General features: G+C 41.8%; 1 protein-coding gene across 2 annotated transcripts in view; it reads right to left on the minus strand.

The window, feature by feature from the left end:
- The window catches only part of LRRK1 (leucine rich repeat kinase 1), an 82,685-nt gene that overhangs the window by 46,928 nt on the left and 19,195 nt on the right, over positions 1–16,562 (minus strand). For both annotated transcript variants that reach the window (XM_052807947.1, XM_052807948.1), the window contains 4 exons: positions 12,809–12,972; positions 11,751–11,922; positions 9,192–9,371; positions 8,420–8,568 (listed from right to left, as the gene is read on the minus strand). In XM_052807947.1, the coding sequence (XP_052663907.1) occupies positions 8,420–8,568; positions 9,192–9,371; positions 11,751–11,922; positions 12,809–12,972 (665 nt within the window). The remainder of the gene's footprint in view (positions 1–8,419; positions 8,569–9,191; positions 9,372–11,750; positions 11,923–12,808; positions 12,973–16,562) is intronic.

The raw sequence follows: 16,562 nt of genomic DNA on the forward strand, positions 1-16,562 counted from the left end.
GCTCACTTTCCAATCTGCTTCTAGGAATTAAACTGACTCAGAGATGAAATCATGCCTGGATATCAGCAGGCCCCACCATAAAGCTGCTCCATGATCTCACTCCAAAGACCATGAGCAAGCGCAAGCAGGGGACCTGGACTTCTTCACCAGTCCATACACCAACTCTAGTGTGCCCCACAAAGGGTGAGCTGCCCTTGCCTGAAACCAGCACTCTCATCTGAGAGCTGGACAGACTATAGTGGTTTGTTCATCCAACAATGTACAGTGAGCTTCCATTGGGCTGGGCTCCCTGTCCCGCAAGACACATTCACACCCTACACTAGCAGCATGATATGGACACATCATGGAAACCATCTTAAATCCAGGCTCTGCAGACCGAACCCCACTCTGTCTCTTGGACATGGTCTGCATTGCTGCTCAGATCTCCAGGGGACTCTGAACACCAAGAGGCCAGGCAGGTCCAGTGGAACCCCTGTGGAGCAGCCAGCCCCTGAAGTGGTTATGGATCATTGCTTGTGCATCTGTAGAGAGGACAGGGATAGATCTGCTGAGTGTGGTAATGACTTCTTAGGAGGAGGCCTGTTGCTGGAATCATTAATATATGCCCAGGCACTGCTCTTCCATCTTAAACCTTCCAACAACAAGCAGCCAAACCATTCTGGGGAAGGTGTAGGTTTTGCAAAGGCACATCTGTGAAAGGCAAGGAAAGGCAAACACCCTCCTGTAAAGCGTTTCTAAACACTAGAAATTTGCTCAGTATCATTTAGGAAGATAGTTTAGATTCCAAGAGACATGATCTTCGCAGTTGCCTCCTTTCTAGATAATGTTCTGCTGCTTTTGACAGTAAAATGAGGAAGTTGTTTTATCCTCTTTTGGAAAAAAAAAAAAAAATAGAAGCTGTTGTCAAAGGCATAACTACTTATTTCAGGCTCCAGCTTGGACAGAAGAAAACGTGAACACATAATGGTCATCAATGCAAGTAAACAACCCCAGGCTTCATTTTCAAGATCATCTCATTGCGTTCCAATGAGATTTATATTCCAAAATACACGTTTAAAATGTTAGTCTCAAAATGTTTTCATAAGCTTAGTGTTTTTGACATAACTCATCCCAAAGACAGCATCAATGAAGTGATCATTAATTCTCCACCAGGAGGCAGCAAGAACCCAACAGCAAATTTAATTGCTTTCCAATTCCCAGTATTTAGCACTTAAGATTTTTAACCCCAAATTTAAAACTAAAAGGAATATATTTTGGGAAGGGATAGAAAGAAAAGGGAAACAAAGGTCTATCTCAAATGCTTATTTGAGACTCAGAACTCCAACTAATGAAGATCACACAGTTCAAATGTCTAGGAGAATGCAATAAAGGGTAAGTACAAACAGTTGCAGTTTTTAGAAATTGACAGTAGTAGTACTTATTGTAGACGTAGTGCTTTTCAAATGCTCACTAGTGAAGCCTCAGGACAGCCCTGCAAATGTAAATGGAAATACTATGCCCATTGTATCACTGGGGAAACCAAGGCAGAGATCACAAGCTGTTTGTGTAAAGCTACATTCACCACCATGCCACAAGGCATCCATAAAAAACACAGCAAGCCAGTAGCAACAAGAAGTCAAATTAAGCAGAGTATCCACTGCTACTGCAAAATATACAGTACCTAACGGGAGTTACACTGCAAAGCTTTCACACTGGCACTAAACATATTCTGCTTTACTGTTAGATTTTCCAAGTCTGTATATTTAACAGCTTCCTGTTTACAAACTCTTGTTTTAAATTCTGTATGTAGTTCCCTGCAATTTTCTTTTCACCGGTAACAGCCCAAGGCTGAGCTTGTTTACATCACTGGACAGCACTCAGTTGTGATTTATGGTAACAGAGAGTATAAACACACAGGTCAGATTCCCTTTTCCATCCCTAGCCACACCACACTTCAGGAGAGGGATGTGGTACTGATGCTAAGGGACTGGAAGATCTTCCCAGCGTGAGGAAACCTCAATGGGGAAGAGCACATTTGTGCTGAGACACTTGAGTATTTTTTTCTCATTCCTTGAATTGCCCCAAGAGCTCATAACAGGAGCCAGATCCCTAAATCCAGGTAATGCAGGAAACCAGCTCTACACTACAAAAAAAATCCTCAAGTAGTATTGATATCTGTCTGGCTATTTACATGCACAATCAGGGCAGTACCCTGTCTTACAATATTATTACTCTTTATTTCAGAGAGAGAATTTTCAGCTGGTTTAGCTACCAGCCGAGGTCACCAAAAAACAACTTAGAATGGTACTGAGGCAAGAGGGGGGAGGAGCACATGGCTGGGGAGAGGAGGAGGGCAGCATCACTGTAGCTCCATCCTGGATCAGCTAAATTTGTCCCTGATAGAAATACAGCTTAATCAGCAATGAAGTTCTCTTACTGATGTTGTTTATACCATATTGTGGTTTATAGTGATGCCAGCAAAAGCCTTTTTATGCCAGGACAATTAAATATACACCATGACTTCTGCTTATACAGAAAAAACCCATCACCCTCCTATCTAACAGTGCTGGATAAAATCACATGCTCTGCATTAGCAAAATCAAATACCACAAACCCCTTGGTTTAGTAAAGAGTTAAGAAAAGGCCTGATCCCCAACTACACATGCTTCATGTAGATTTTTAATAGGAATGGCCTCTTCAGGCTAGAAGAGAAAGATGTGACAAAGATCCAGCTGCTGAAAGTATAATACAAGCACAGTCTGCCTAGATATGTGAGAAACATTTAACAAGGAATTAGCCATTTTAACAACTAACCTTGGCTCGCAATGCATACTCCTCCTGATCCTTCCTTTCTAGGAATGCCAAATTTTTTCAAAAGCTATGCTGAGACTCAGCCAAAATGGGGGCGGAGGGGTTAAACCAGAATGAATAAGGGAAAATCCAGACTTTTAGGCAGCAGTTCCAGACAACATGTCTATGATCTTAAAAAATAACTGCTAGTAAGAAAGGGGCTTCCTGCTTACCTGTATCGTTGTCAAGACATGGGGTATGAACTGCTAACACAGGGAATGGAACTGCTAACACACCACTGAGGGTTACAGAAAGGTGGATTCATCTCAGCCTGTCTATCAGACCCATCAATTATCTCCTGTAACCACCACAAAGGCCTTGCTCAGAGGGAGTCTAAACCTCAAAAATTAAGCCATGGAGATCAGCCATGCTCTTTCCTCTATTTCCATCTACAGCTTGCTATCTGCCAACGCTCTTCACGAAGATTTCAGGCAGTGGCTGAAGCTGCCTTTTACTGACCCCATGCTGCTGGAGCAAGGTGGTAGATCAATCTGTGATGAAGATGTGGCTGCAAGACTAAAGCTACTTTTCACCCTGCAACAAGGAAAACGGAAATTACATTCAAAGGTGGCCTCAGCACTGGTATTGCATGCTGTTAATTATTATCCCGTACCAAAGACTAGCACAAAGACTAGCACTGCTTTGGGCAGGACACATAACAAAGATGCCGTCCAGAGGAGATTTACCCTGGAAGTTCAGGACAACTTTCAACAGTACACTGAGATGGAAGTGGTAGTATCCTGGCACTTTCTCCTTTGGCAATGTTATCGCCACAATGGCTGTGGATGCATAGGATCCGCACCATGGCCCAAAAAGCAAGCAGGGAAGGAAAATTTTCCTGGCTTTTTTTTAAACATCTTTTAGCATCTGATCTAAAGTGGAATGCTCTGTAGCAGCTTTCCTAAGATAAGCATCCATGACCAGAGTATCCAACCCCTGAACCATTTACATATTTTACCTAAACAAACAGAAGCAAGAAAATTGAGAATTACAGCCAAAAACGTGGGCAAATATTCCATGCAAAAGGATATCCAAAGGTCCTGCAGTCACATAAGGATGCATATAACCCATATAGGGCTTTGAAATTCTGGCAGTGATGGGAACAAAGGCCTGAAGAGCTGGCTTGCTCGTTTGGTTTCCTCCTCACAGAAGAAACCAGGCTTTTGTGGTTGAGATCCTGAATTCAGACTCCAGAGCCCCAGATTTCTTGTGTGACACCAGTCACTGTCTCAGGCTACCCAGACTCTGTTTGCCAGTCCATATAATGGGACATTAACATTTCCCCTTCACTCAGGGGAGCCGGCAGTAAAAATGCACTACAGACTCCAACTCCCTCTTTTCTCTTCCTGCTTAATTAAACTGCTCCCGCAAAGATGCAATTAAAAAAAAATCAGAAAAAAGAACTGATGGTGCTTATCCCCTCTCTCAGTTCCTGCTCTATTTCAAGATGATGCTCTTTACAGTGGGCCCAGCCTCTTATTCCAGTACAAAAAAAGTAATTGTCCTTAAGTACACCAACCAATGCAGTAATAATAAAAACTACAGCCTGCTTTTAGTGGGTGCAAGCAGGACCATGCGTCTCTGCTGCTTCTCGTTTCAGACTGATACTCATCTCTATTTTGCATTTAGATTGCTGTGTATCATTTACCTCAAAAATGCAGAGCCATGGCCTCAGGGACTTAATGTGATAGAAAGATACCTGCAGAATTCAGATAGCGACTTCTAAAACCACAGACCAGATTATGAAATCCAAAACCTGCTATTAATGCTGTAGGGTAGGTGTCCCCATCTGCTAGGAAGCTTTTTGAATCTCCTTGCACTCAGTCTTCCTCCTCATCCAGAGCCCAGGACTGACAGTGTCTCTTCTACCTGAGTGCTGCAAACTGGAGGATCAGCCAAGTCCCTTCATCTGACTTAGGGACAGTGGACCAAATTCATCTTGGTGCTAGTAACCTGATGTCAGTGTAGTTTCCTTAAGGATTTACTTGGCTCAGCACTCTGCAGTGAAAACGTAATTAAGTGAAAGAAAGCCTCACAGCAATGGCACAAAGAGAGGGGATTTCCTCCCCAAGTCATACTTAATCATCTCCACTATCTTCCCAGAAAAGCCTGTTTCTTTGATGCCAAAGGTCTATGATGCTGAACTTGCAGAGCCAGTGATCAGCTCAACCCTTCTCCATTTGGCAACGGCTGGTGAGCTCTGTGCTCAAATGAGAGGGATGGTGTTCAGAGGCTGTTACCTCCTGAGCACAGCCTGACTCTGGGCAGCTTACTGCTTTTCAGAAGGGCAATGAAAACCTCTGTAGGCTCCCCTCTCCTGCAAAGGAAAGAATTTCTCAGTATGAGTCCTGAAAACTAAATGGAAATCTACTGCAGTGATGTCAGGGGATGCACTAAGGAAGACACGGGACAGGAAATTGTGCAGAAGCAAGAAACCCCGCTGCTCTTGGGCAAATGATGAACTATAACTACAAAAAAAATTTACTTAGATTTGAGACTGTTTGGTAAGGTGATTAAAAAAGGCTGTTGTGCATTTCTCCTAAATGATGTGACATGCCCCAACAGAACTTTGCTCTTGCTGTAGACAGGATATTCTGAGGACAGTGATCTATTCCTCCACCAATAATGCTGCTGTGAATCTTGAGTGGAACTGCTGCAGATTTCTTTACCCATGGTGATGTAACTGCAATTAGCCAGGCAGTGGATAAAGAAATCAGAAGAAGATCACACACATACATGTACGTTTGCATGCTTGTGTATAAAATTCTTGGCAAAATATTTCCAAGGGAAAATGCAGCAGTTTAAGCTCTTTTCTGGTCTGTAATGGGAAAAATAAATACAACTCACACTGCACACACTGGGAGGTTACATGTATCTCCATGCTGACTAGAGCTATCGAGGTCTGAAATCCGTGCCCAGCCACTTTACTGCAGGATATCTTTTTGGCATTTGGTACCTGTTCTTTTAAAAATGGAGCACTTCCTCTCTTTAGCAAGACTATGGTTTGCTGTGGGGATAAATTTATGCCAGGGAAAAAAAAAAAAAAAAAAAGGAGAAACAGATATTAGAAAAATGAGATGTAACTCTTCTTGTCTCAGAAAGGGCAGCACTGCACAGTGCAATGGCTGCCTGAAAGGTGTGGCAGCTAAACCGAGCTCTCCAACTACATTTTATGCATAGCTGGTAGTATTCACTGTGAAATCAACTGGAGGTCAACTGTGCAGTGTTTTCACTCAGAGATAGCACAGATGGGACAAACCCTTTTGAAATTCTGGGTTCATTCTGAAATGATTGGTGCTCGGTCTACCCTGTCCAAGAGGAGAGACTTTTTGACATCCAGCTGGCTGCCATACACATCGCAGTCTCTGCACAATCCTTTTTTGCTTCATCCCAGTGCAAAATGCACCACAGCACTTACACAAGAAGACTTACATTCACGAACCTTATGAGATATGAAGAAAGCACTTTGGCAGCTTGTTTGCAGCTGCCATGAAGCAGTGTTTTAAACAACTATCAGGGTGTGTGACTGTCACCTCCCAGAAACCTGAGCTCTGCAGACAAACTAGGACAAACTTTCCTGAATTTGGCCCAGGCTGCCAAAATGAATTCAAAGAGAAAGCATTAAATAAGCAAACACATTTAAAAATAAACTAGCTACTAGAAGAATCAAGGTCAAGTTTCTGGGTCTGGTTTTTTTGTTTTTTCTTTTTCTTTTTTTTAAACCAGGCCCTTCTGGCAATTAGCTGATGTTTTAAGACTGCTCTCTTCTTCGCTCAGGGTGTGACAACAGCAAAGCTGAGTCATTTTTACAGCAGCTAAGTTAAATATTGCCAGCAAGTTCACATGGAAAACAGACCTCTTCCTGTGATTCAAAGATTTATTCCAAGTTTATTCAAGCTGAATTATCGAGTTAGTTGGACTTTTTTTCTTCTAAAAGGCAAGTAGTTTTATCAACACTTATCCAGAAACATCTATGGTTTAGCTTCCTTTTGTTTACCTGTCAACAAAACTAAGAATCCCACAGGGAGGGCTCTATATCTGCTGATTGAACCTAATGAAGTCAAGCTCACATATGTGGACTGTAGTCCTTTACATTCACAGTATCGTTGGGAATCCAGAGAGACAGGGTTTTGGCAGGAAAAGAGAGAATGGAGAAGTTCATAAAACTATGAAAACCTCTCTGCTTATTTTTACTTAACACCAAAGCAGAATCAACACCTCACGATATTACGAGCTGAGCAAACGGATACTCAACTGGCAACAGGATTCACACAGACAGAGCCTTGATTGAAAAATTTCCCTCAATTTTTCACTGCAAAATTTTTATGACCTGATGAAAACTGTAACTATTGAAAGCGCAGGGCTCTGATGCTCCTACTCAGTGTCAGTTAATCTACATACTGAGGGGAAAAATGAAAAATGCCTGATAACTAAATTGCTGGATAACAGTAGAAATAATACAAAATACTACACGCTTCCCTATAAAGCAGTAACTGTGTGCTGTGAGACATTTTTCAGTTCTGAATAAAGGAGACTTGGATAATAAAGATTAAAAGAATGAAGAATATAGCCTAGTTATACAAAGACGTGATAATCATGAAATGTAATAATACCCTGCATGAAAACAATGCCACTCATTTGTAGATCTCAAAGCATCATCATCATGTATTAAGCCTTCCAGTGTCTGTGAGATGTGAGGAGTTTAAATCTCCCCATTTTACAGTGGAAGAAATAGAGACACAAATGAATTACCAAAATTGTCAAAAGGTTGTAAGTGGCTAAGTAGCGAACAGAGGTCTTTCCAACCTAAAAAGGCTTCAATTGCTTTTTGTTGGCCTCTGTGTCCCATCAAAAACCATTTCTGTGGGAGAAGCACAGCTCAATTAATATGATCTGATCACACATCATACTCTCCATGCTGCTCCAGAAAGCCAGATCTGTCCTGAGCAAGTGACAGTAAAGGCTACCAGCCATCTTTTACTAATGAGGATCTGAAGTGGGGAAGATTATTTTGAGCAGATGTGAGCTTGCTCTACTCATGCTCCATGTTAACAAAAAGCGACATGAGCCTATTTGTATGTGCTGCATCTGAGCTATCAGACGCAGGGGAAGAGAAGGGTTTATGCCCAGCTCTGCGTTGTGCTAACACTCCGGGACAGCACAGAGCTTGTGGCATTACCTTGCAACCAGAATGCACAATAGAAATCTAAATGAAGTGATTATCCTGGGGTCACAGAGGAAGCCTGTGGTAGTGTTTATTTCTCTGGAAGACTTTGAGCACAAAGTCAATGTTTCCTTTCCACAGCATATGCCTGGTTCACTCACTGATGTTAAAATTGCCAAGCTGAAGCTGGTGCTCACAGCATCTTGCACAATGATGTCATTTAAAGGCCTAATGTTTTACACCTTGCAATTCAGCAGTGGCGTGAAAGCCATTTTCACAGTTTGTTTTCTAAATGGGTAGCAAACCACAAGGCTCTTAGTTGAGAAGAATCATCACCAACCACATGGTACATGAAGACAAATATCAATTATTAACATGATGCTCCTTTAAAAGAATGTCTCTTCAGACAGATAAATGGCTACTTACTGTTTTTGCTGGAGCACTGCCTGGTAGTGGGCTCGTCTCAATGAAATACTTCCTCAGAAGGTGTTTGCTGGATTCAGGACTGTCCATCAGGATGTAGGAACAAAAGAAAGCTCCATTCCGTAATAAAAACACGGCTACATCTTCATTCCCTTTAGAGAAAAGCAGATTGTCTGTTCTCTTCTTCTCATGTGAATGAACCAACAAGGAGCTGAACAGAAATCCTGGGAAATAACCACTTCTGAAAAAAACCATGGGGGTGTGCAAAAAGGAAACTGAACTGTATAAAGACTGTTTCCTCCCGTGATACAATTTAGTTTGGTCAAACTGAGACAGCAAAGACACTATGTAAAAGCACCGGCTCAGGCTCTTTCTTTTTTCTCTTTTTTCCCTGTCTTATTAAACTATACACACAGCTGTGCTTTGAAGTGTAAATTATTCAGCCTAAACCAAGCATGTGTGCCACAGTGTCCATAACAATAATGCTTTTACTTGCAAGGTTTCTATTTTGGAACGGTCTTTTCCCTAGGAGTTTATAGAGAAAAGTTCATCCTCTCAGTATTTACAGTAATCTAACTTAAGAAGGCCCTGACTTAAATTTGGCTAAGTCAAAAGACTCAGAGCCAATTTTATTTTAATTTATCCCACTGGAAATCCAGAACAATTCCAGGCAAGTCAGTCCACACTGATACCTTCCTAGATGTGAACAACTCAGCTCATTCTTTAAAAGACATTGCAGAAAAGGGGCAAAGTTTTGAAGCATGCAAATACATACCTGCCTTTATAGCAGCATAGAGGGGCAACCGTATAAGAACTGGAAACTCATTCTTCCTGACTGCACAGCTCTCTGGGTCAGCACTGTATGCACGAATTAGGAGTTTTACTATGTCCAAATGTCCCTGCTGGCAGGCTATGGCCAGCATCCAGTTCAGGAGTTGTTGGCAAGTACTAGGACCTATGGAAAAGATAAGGCATTTGACTTAGTTGATGCCACCGGGCTGTGATGTGCAAGAGTCATCCACAAATAGTGGCTATGCAAAGGGTATAGGGTGAAGCCCCTGAGGACAAAGGAGCAGACTGCACTGCAAGAGTGTGTTACAGAAGAGCCCTAAGCTGGTCAGGCACACAGTTTTCAGCTTTGTTTAACTGTTCTTCATTACCTACCCAACTAATGAGTGAACTTTTTTGACTGCTCCTGATCTAAGCATGCATAAGCTAGAAACAGTGGAAGGTTCTGAGGACGCCTGCCAGGCTACCAGCAGAAAAATCAAACATCTAATCCCAGACAGAGGTGGCAAGGGATGACCAGGACTGTCTTTGCATCCAGAGACAACAGGCCTGATCCAACAGATGTTAGATCCAAACATCCAAGATAGGCCTCTTCTTCCAAGTTCATGAGAGGGTATACAAAGAATGGGGACAACCAGCTAACTTTTCATGCTACTGGATGAATAAAACAAAAACAAATGTTTCAGACAACACAAAATAATTGTTTTAGTTTGTGTTCACTGCAACCTAAACTCTCCCCCAAAAATTTCATTTCCCCTTGAAATATTTCATTTTGGTTGAATTCTTTACTATCAATTCATTGTAAAGTTAGACAAATGTCATTTAAGGCTGAAACCTAAAATACCATGTTCTGATTTCTGCATGAATTTGCTAATGTTTTAGTCATCCCCAAACTGCTTTTTTTGCTGAATTAATGTTTTGCCTGTAGATCAATGCTTTCCTCCAGGTGTGCATAATTCTGCGCATGTAACTAAATGCCCGTGACAGGATTATTTCTATTAACAGTAAGCAGTCTTCAAATCTTCCCTGATTCACATTATCACCTCCGTTTACTTTACAAATTCACATCCCCTTTGAAATGCTTACAGAAACATCCACAAGCTCAAGTTTACATGTCAGGGGTTTTTTTTTGCAGTTTCTCCATGTGGAAATTACATCGCTTTTTGCATTCTTAACAACTTGACTAAACCACTCACCCTCATGCTGCAAAAAACGGGCTCCACTTCAGCTGTAAGCCACAAGAAGTTCACACTGAGCCAGAGGGAATCACTGCAGTGCATTAGCCAAATTGCAAATTCATGCAATTTATTCCTAAGCCCTGTGATTGGTTTCTGTGTAACTTCCCAGGGAAAGAAATGGAAAGTCCTGCATAAAAACTTCTGAAAGCTGCTGTTTGTATAGAGCACCTCCCCTGACCCCCTGAAGCATGGGTTTAAGGGAATTTGGTCAGTTCTAAACCGAGCTAAATTTCCAGAAACTACTTAAGTCACTTTTCATTACTGAGAGCATTACATTAATATAATTTAATTTTTGCTACTAGGTTACAAACCCAGCATTGTCAGCCTCCTTTCTGGCTGAAGGAAATATTACATTTAATTGATACCCCCAAACTGGAACGTTCCTTTTGCTTATTAGTGCTCTAACAGTTTAAGAACTCCAGACAAGCAGGTCTCCCAAAAGGTTATTCCCGTTCTCATTGAGGTCACTGGCAAGTATATAGCTCCAGTGAGGAGCTAGAGCTATATTCAGGTTAAATATTGCAGAGGCCTAGCTTAGCTGTTGCGGTTACTGCAGTGTCTGAGGTCAAGATGGCAATTCACCCTGGCTGCTATGCAGGACTACCAGACCCTGAATCCATAGAGGGTCCCGGTGAGAAGCAGCTGCCATGCCCACAGTACACTAAGAGAGCAACGGGGGACCCAAACACAGTTCCTGGTCCTGACTCAGAGTAATGCTCTTAACCCTGGCCCCACAGCTGCCTTAAGAATTGTGTCTGCATCTAAAAATGTCTCTGTTCTGCTAGAAAATGATTTTTAAAATAAATGTAACTAAAATATGATGATTCTAAAGAAGGAATTCCCCTGAAAGTCAAATCAAAACGCCAACAAGAGAGCACAGAGCATGCTGCCAGCTGTGCACCCAAACTATTAGTCGCCAGTCAGTCATGCTGCACTCTCACTCCCATCACCACTGTGTCTGCTGGATCAGCAGAGCGTGATGATGCTGTTTCCTGAAAATCCCTTCATTTCTCTGTGGGGTCTGGGATGTTACCCAGCTGTGAGGACTGATGGGAATGAATTGTCTAAATGGCATCTTTCTCCACTTCCAATGTGCAAACATGGAATACTTTTATGCATGTGTTTTTCCCCACATGGTTGAATTTTCTTCAAACACAGCAGAGATTAGATCCCTCCACACAGCTTCCCATGAATAAGTCACTCCCCTTTCAAGGAATGTGAAAAAAATAAATAAATGCCTGCTTGAAGTTATAGCACACAGCTACCAAAAAGCTTGAGGAAAGGCAGAGGCAACCCAGTAGGCTTACCATGCAAGGAATCCAGCAGCTCTTTCACAACGTCCTTATGTCCAAAATATGCAGCCACCACAGCTGCATTGTCATCATTAGGTTCTGTTGGTAACACCACTAATGCTTCCTTCAGTAAATACCTCACCGCCTGCAGATCTCCATATGCTGCTGCAATACCTAAAAGCTGACACTGGTAAAGAAAATACAGCAACATAAACTCTCTGTAAAGGGAGTGGGCAGAGAAAGAGAGCATTTCTAGAGCTATGTATTTATTTGTGCCCATACAAATGCATACGCACTGTCGCTGTGGTTAACTGACAATGTCATAAACAGTAGTAGCCATTCTAATAATTGGTGTTGATACACTACTTATATTAATTTGTTGGTTTTTTGCTTTATAGTTTTTTGTATGGCTTTACCACGAAAGTGCCCAAGGCACAGAATGGTGAGCATAAATCCATTTTTCATGGACCAACAGAAAAAGCATTTGCACAGCGCTGCTATGAGGTGTAGTACTTCCTATCCTGGAGATGGACAATATGCCTGGACGTGACATGCAGGTACTCTCCCGAAACACTAAGATAAGCTCTGTGCAAAGAGCAGGCTCAAAATGAGGGCTCTGAAGGCAGAGCAGTGCAGAAGCTGGCACAGAAGATATAGTTCCAAACACAAGCAGCAAAATCTTCCAAGGGGGTCCATAACCATCTTTGTACTGATGGGGGATCACATTTTTTGCGAAGTCTATAAACTGCTTCCTTTTTATGGAGAAAAATGTATTTCCCTGTTTTAGTGACCACAGCACCAGCACCCCAACTTGCACAGCCTCCTGCTCCTACATACACTGTTCCCTGTGGTCTGTCTCATCTTTCTGATCAGTGCTTTCAAGGGCAAATACTGTCCCCCAGCATATGTTTTTGAAGTGCCCCACACAACCAGCTGTGTCTGGGACCCTGCAGCACCAGCATAACATACATAACTGAATGGATTTTCTGCATAAGAAACGACGGAAGACAGCAGCTTGGCATTTTGGTTTCTTTCCCAATAAAATTTGAGAAAGAGTAGTAACATAACCCTACCTTTTCCACCTGCAGTGCAGTCTCCTCACATGACAATTTAATCAACTCTTGGGCCTTACTGGTGTCTCCAGCTTTGTAAGCATCCTGAATGCTTTCTGTCACAGGTGTCTGAATTATGGAGACTTCGCCAACTGTGGACTGTTTGCCACCCATGTCCACAGTTCCTGCAGTAAAAATAGAAAAGGGGGGTCAGTAAGAAGTACCTGTTCATTACTCATGCACAGCTGCAATGTCAATGCATCCTGGCAACAAAAAAAGGGAGTGAATTATTTTCAGTGGAATATTTACTGCACACAATTAAAAAAAGAGGGACAAACCTGAACACTCAGTTGCCTGATAAAAGAAAGTGATAATATGTTAAAGTAGTTTCCAATAGGGACATGAAACTAAAAGGGACAGTGAGTTCCCCAGTTGCTCCCAGAGGTGGTTTCCAAAGGACAGCATGAAAGCTCACATACACACAGACACGTATGCTCTGCAACAGCCTGCCACACTTGACCTCCTGCTGCAGGAACCAGGGAAGAGAAGGGCTTACATGAGACTGGCACCTGCAGTACTTCTGAAGAAGCAAGGGGTCTGCAGGACCTCTGAAGCAATTCTGGTATTATTAGCCTTTTTTCAGTCACACTTCACCTCCAGACAGCAGCCTAATAAAACCCCACTGTACTTCTCCAGCACTTTCAACCAGAGCTTTATACACATCAATGAACATGAAAGAAAAGAAATTGGAAATATTTTTACTCTGGGAAAACAGAGTAAAAGGAGACTATGCAAGATACCCAGCATCACCCTGATCAATCCTGGAGAATCTCCTAGGCTAGGCTTTTTTTTTTTAAATGCCATTAGGAGCCAGAAGAGCTTTTACATGTCAAAGATTAAAAGCTGCAAACCAATAGAGAAGATGCTTCCGGTGGGCAGCTAACAAAGAGACAGCCATGAAGTCTCACACCCACTCACCCCTGCAACTACCAGGACAGGGAAAGCTACAGGAAAGTCACTGAATTACGAGTAAGATGTTCAGGTCCACTCCTGAACAAGATGCAAGACAGAGAAAAGAAGCACTTTTCACTTGAAAAGGGACCATTTCATACTCACTTTTTCCTGCTAAAACTTTATTAATTATTATTGCTTATTTGCAACCGGTTAAATAAAACCCTTAAGCCCACAGATTTTCACATGTTAACAAGGATTTTTTTTTTTTTAAATAGACACATATGTCATGCAGGGCCTAGTTTAACACGGCCTGGAAAAAGAAGTAAATTTGGACCAATCTATAACTGTCGGTAAATATCTTTGAATAATGCAGTCTGAGTCACCAGTAGATTCTGACTAACGCTTCTCATCCATTATTTAAATAAAGCTCAAATCACTCAGACATTGGAGATGGCTCCAGAGAATCGTGCCATTAAAAATGTGCCCACATCAATAACCTTTCTCAGATGATGCAGAACGTGTGAAGGACAAGCAGCAGAAATCAAGGCAGATGAATGTGGTGTTAAATTACAGCATAATAAACAGCACCTCAGAGTTCATGGTAATAGGTGCAGTGCCTTCATAATTCTGGAGTTTTAGGGAGTACACAGGAAAAGAAATTCATGCAGCATTTGGTCCAGTCTTTTAGAGCAGACCACACACTTGTAAGGGATCTCGAAGAATATTGCATATGATTTAATTCTCTTTTTAATGGACACCAACAGTAGGAAATGCAAATGATTCTTAGGCAAGTAACTGTTTAAAGGGTCATAGAAAAAAGAACTCTAAAGCAAAATAGTTCTCCAATCTAAGCAATTCAGAACTGGACTAAGTAAAACTGAGAAGTACAGATCCAAGCAAATACTGCAGTTACTGGAACATGCGGCCTACCCACACTCGGCGCCCTGTGATGAAATCCTGAACCTGGAGAGAAGCACTGGAATTCCCCTTGGAGGAAAAAATACCTCACATCTGAGATACAAAACAGCTGGAAAGCTGAGCAGGAAGCCCTGCAAATTGGGGCTGACAGAGCACAGCAACTTTAATCTGGTTCCAAAAAAAATGCTGAAAGGAGGGACAAATTTTACTTCCTTCCAGCCTCAATCCTGATTTTGGGAACTATCACTCAAGACCCACATCTGCAGCCATTCCACGTGTAAAGGCAGATCCTTTCTGCCAAAGAATTAAGCAGGGCCATCTTTCTTTTTAAATCATGGCCAGGGAAGGTGCAGGTACGAGTACCTCATGGTCAGAGATTCATTTGGGGTCTGGGAGATCCCAGTGTCACTTCCTCATCTATTAGAGAGGTCTCCAGCCAACCTCTCACACATCCTGCACACCAGAGCTCTTCTTACAGGAGCATTTTCCACCTCTCCTATTTGAACTGCTCCACCTTGCAGAGAGGACTACCAAATCAGTTGGCCAGTGAGCACAAGAAGGACCACAATGTTGTAACTGAGGGAAGGAGGAACTCCGCAAGCTAGACCCTAATCCCAAGACCGCTTCTGTGTTTTACCAAAAGACTACTTCACTAAACTACTTGGCTAATGTGTCATGCTTCCTCTTATATTTTTGGCCCCCTCAAAATTTCTGAAGTTCTTTGTAGTGTAATGGTTTAGTTACAACCACTGCTACCATCACCACTGTTTGGAGAACATGGGCTGGCCATCAACCATCACAGTCTGGTCATGTGCGTTAGGAGTAGACTTCTGGGCTCTCCAGGAACAGGAAGGTCACAAATGGCAGGCTTCACAGAGTTTACATGCTCCCAGAGTTAGCTGGCAGTTTAATCGGAGTCTTCGTGATATTAATTTTAGTCCTTAAACTCAATTTTAGTCTTGTCTTAGGCACATTTTTATTGATCTAACCAAAACCGCCCAGTTTTGAACATTTGAACATCCATCAAGTAGAAGTCAATAAAAGCTTCATTAAATGCAAGAAATCTGGGCAATTCTACTGTTCAAAACCAATATGTTTATATTTAAATATTCTTGGCAGAAAGATAATGCTGCTTATCACTCAAGTTTCTGAAGTAACTGTCATCAAAACTTTTCTGTGATTGCATTCTACAGAGTAAATTGACCTCCTGCCTAAGATCTGAGGAAAAAAGCTGCCAAAGGTCTTCAGCAAAAAAAGACCCTGTAATTGAACTAATTACAATCCTCAAAAGAGCAAAACTGGTGAGAGACAGAGTGATAAAAAAGCTTGCCCTCAACCAACAGCTGTACTCACATGATTCTGTCAAAGTTAACTTGAGCTTTCAAAGGTTAAATGAGAGCAAGTGGACCATCCATTCCTAAGTTTCCAAAATACACAGAAGCCATCCATTGCAAAGCTAAGCATCTCACCAACCAAATTACCCAATTCATAGAAGACTTCCTGGTGACTTAGTAAATGATATACTGACTTCTGAATTACAAATGGAAAATAAGAAACAGCATGTTTTATAAGCTTAATTTATACTCACCAGTAGAAAAAAAAAAAAGAGGAAAATTACATTCTACTGACTAAAGACCGTTTTATTTCTACAAGATGCATGACTTTACTATCATCAGTACTGGCATTCATGCAGGCTGGAAATAAAGTTTTGCCAATACATGCATCAGCCATTTTTAGCAAAAATCTGGGCTGAAATCCAAAGAAATTCTGCCTATGGTTTTAACCCCACAAATCTCACTCTCCTTACCTGAGCTCTTCGTGCCTTTCATAATAGGGTCACCTCACTTGCATATAGCCTTGAACAACATAACGAGAGTAATACTGAAATTGAGTAATACGGAAC

Source organism: Harpia harpyja, chromosome 14 (assembly GCF_026419915.1).
Source record: "Harpia harpyja isolate bHarHar1 chromosome 14, bHarHar1 primary haplotype, whole genome shotgun sequence".
In the NCBI taxonomy this organism is placed as follows: domain Eukaryota; kingdom Metazoa; phylum Chordata; class Aves; order Accipitriformes; family Accipitridae; genus Harpia; species Harpia harpyja.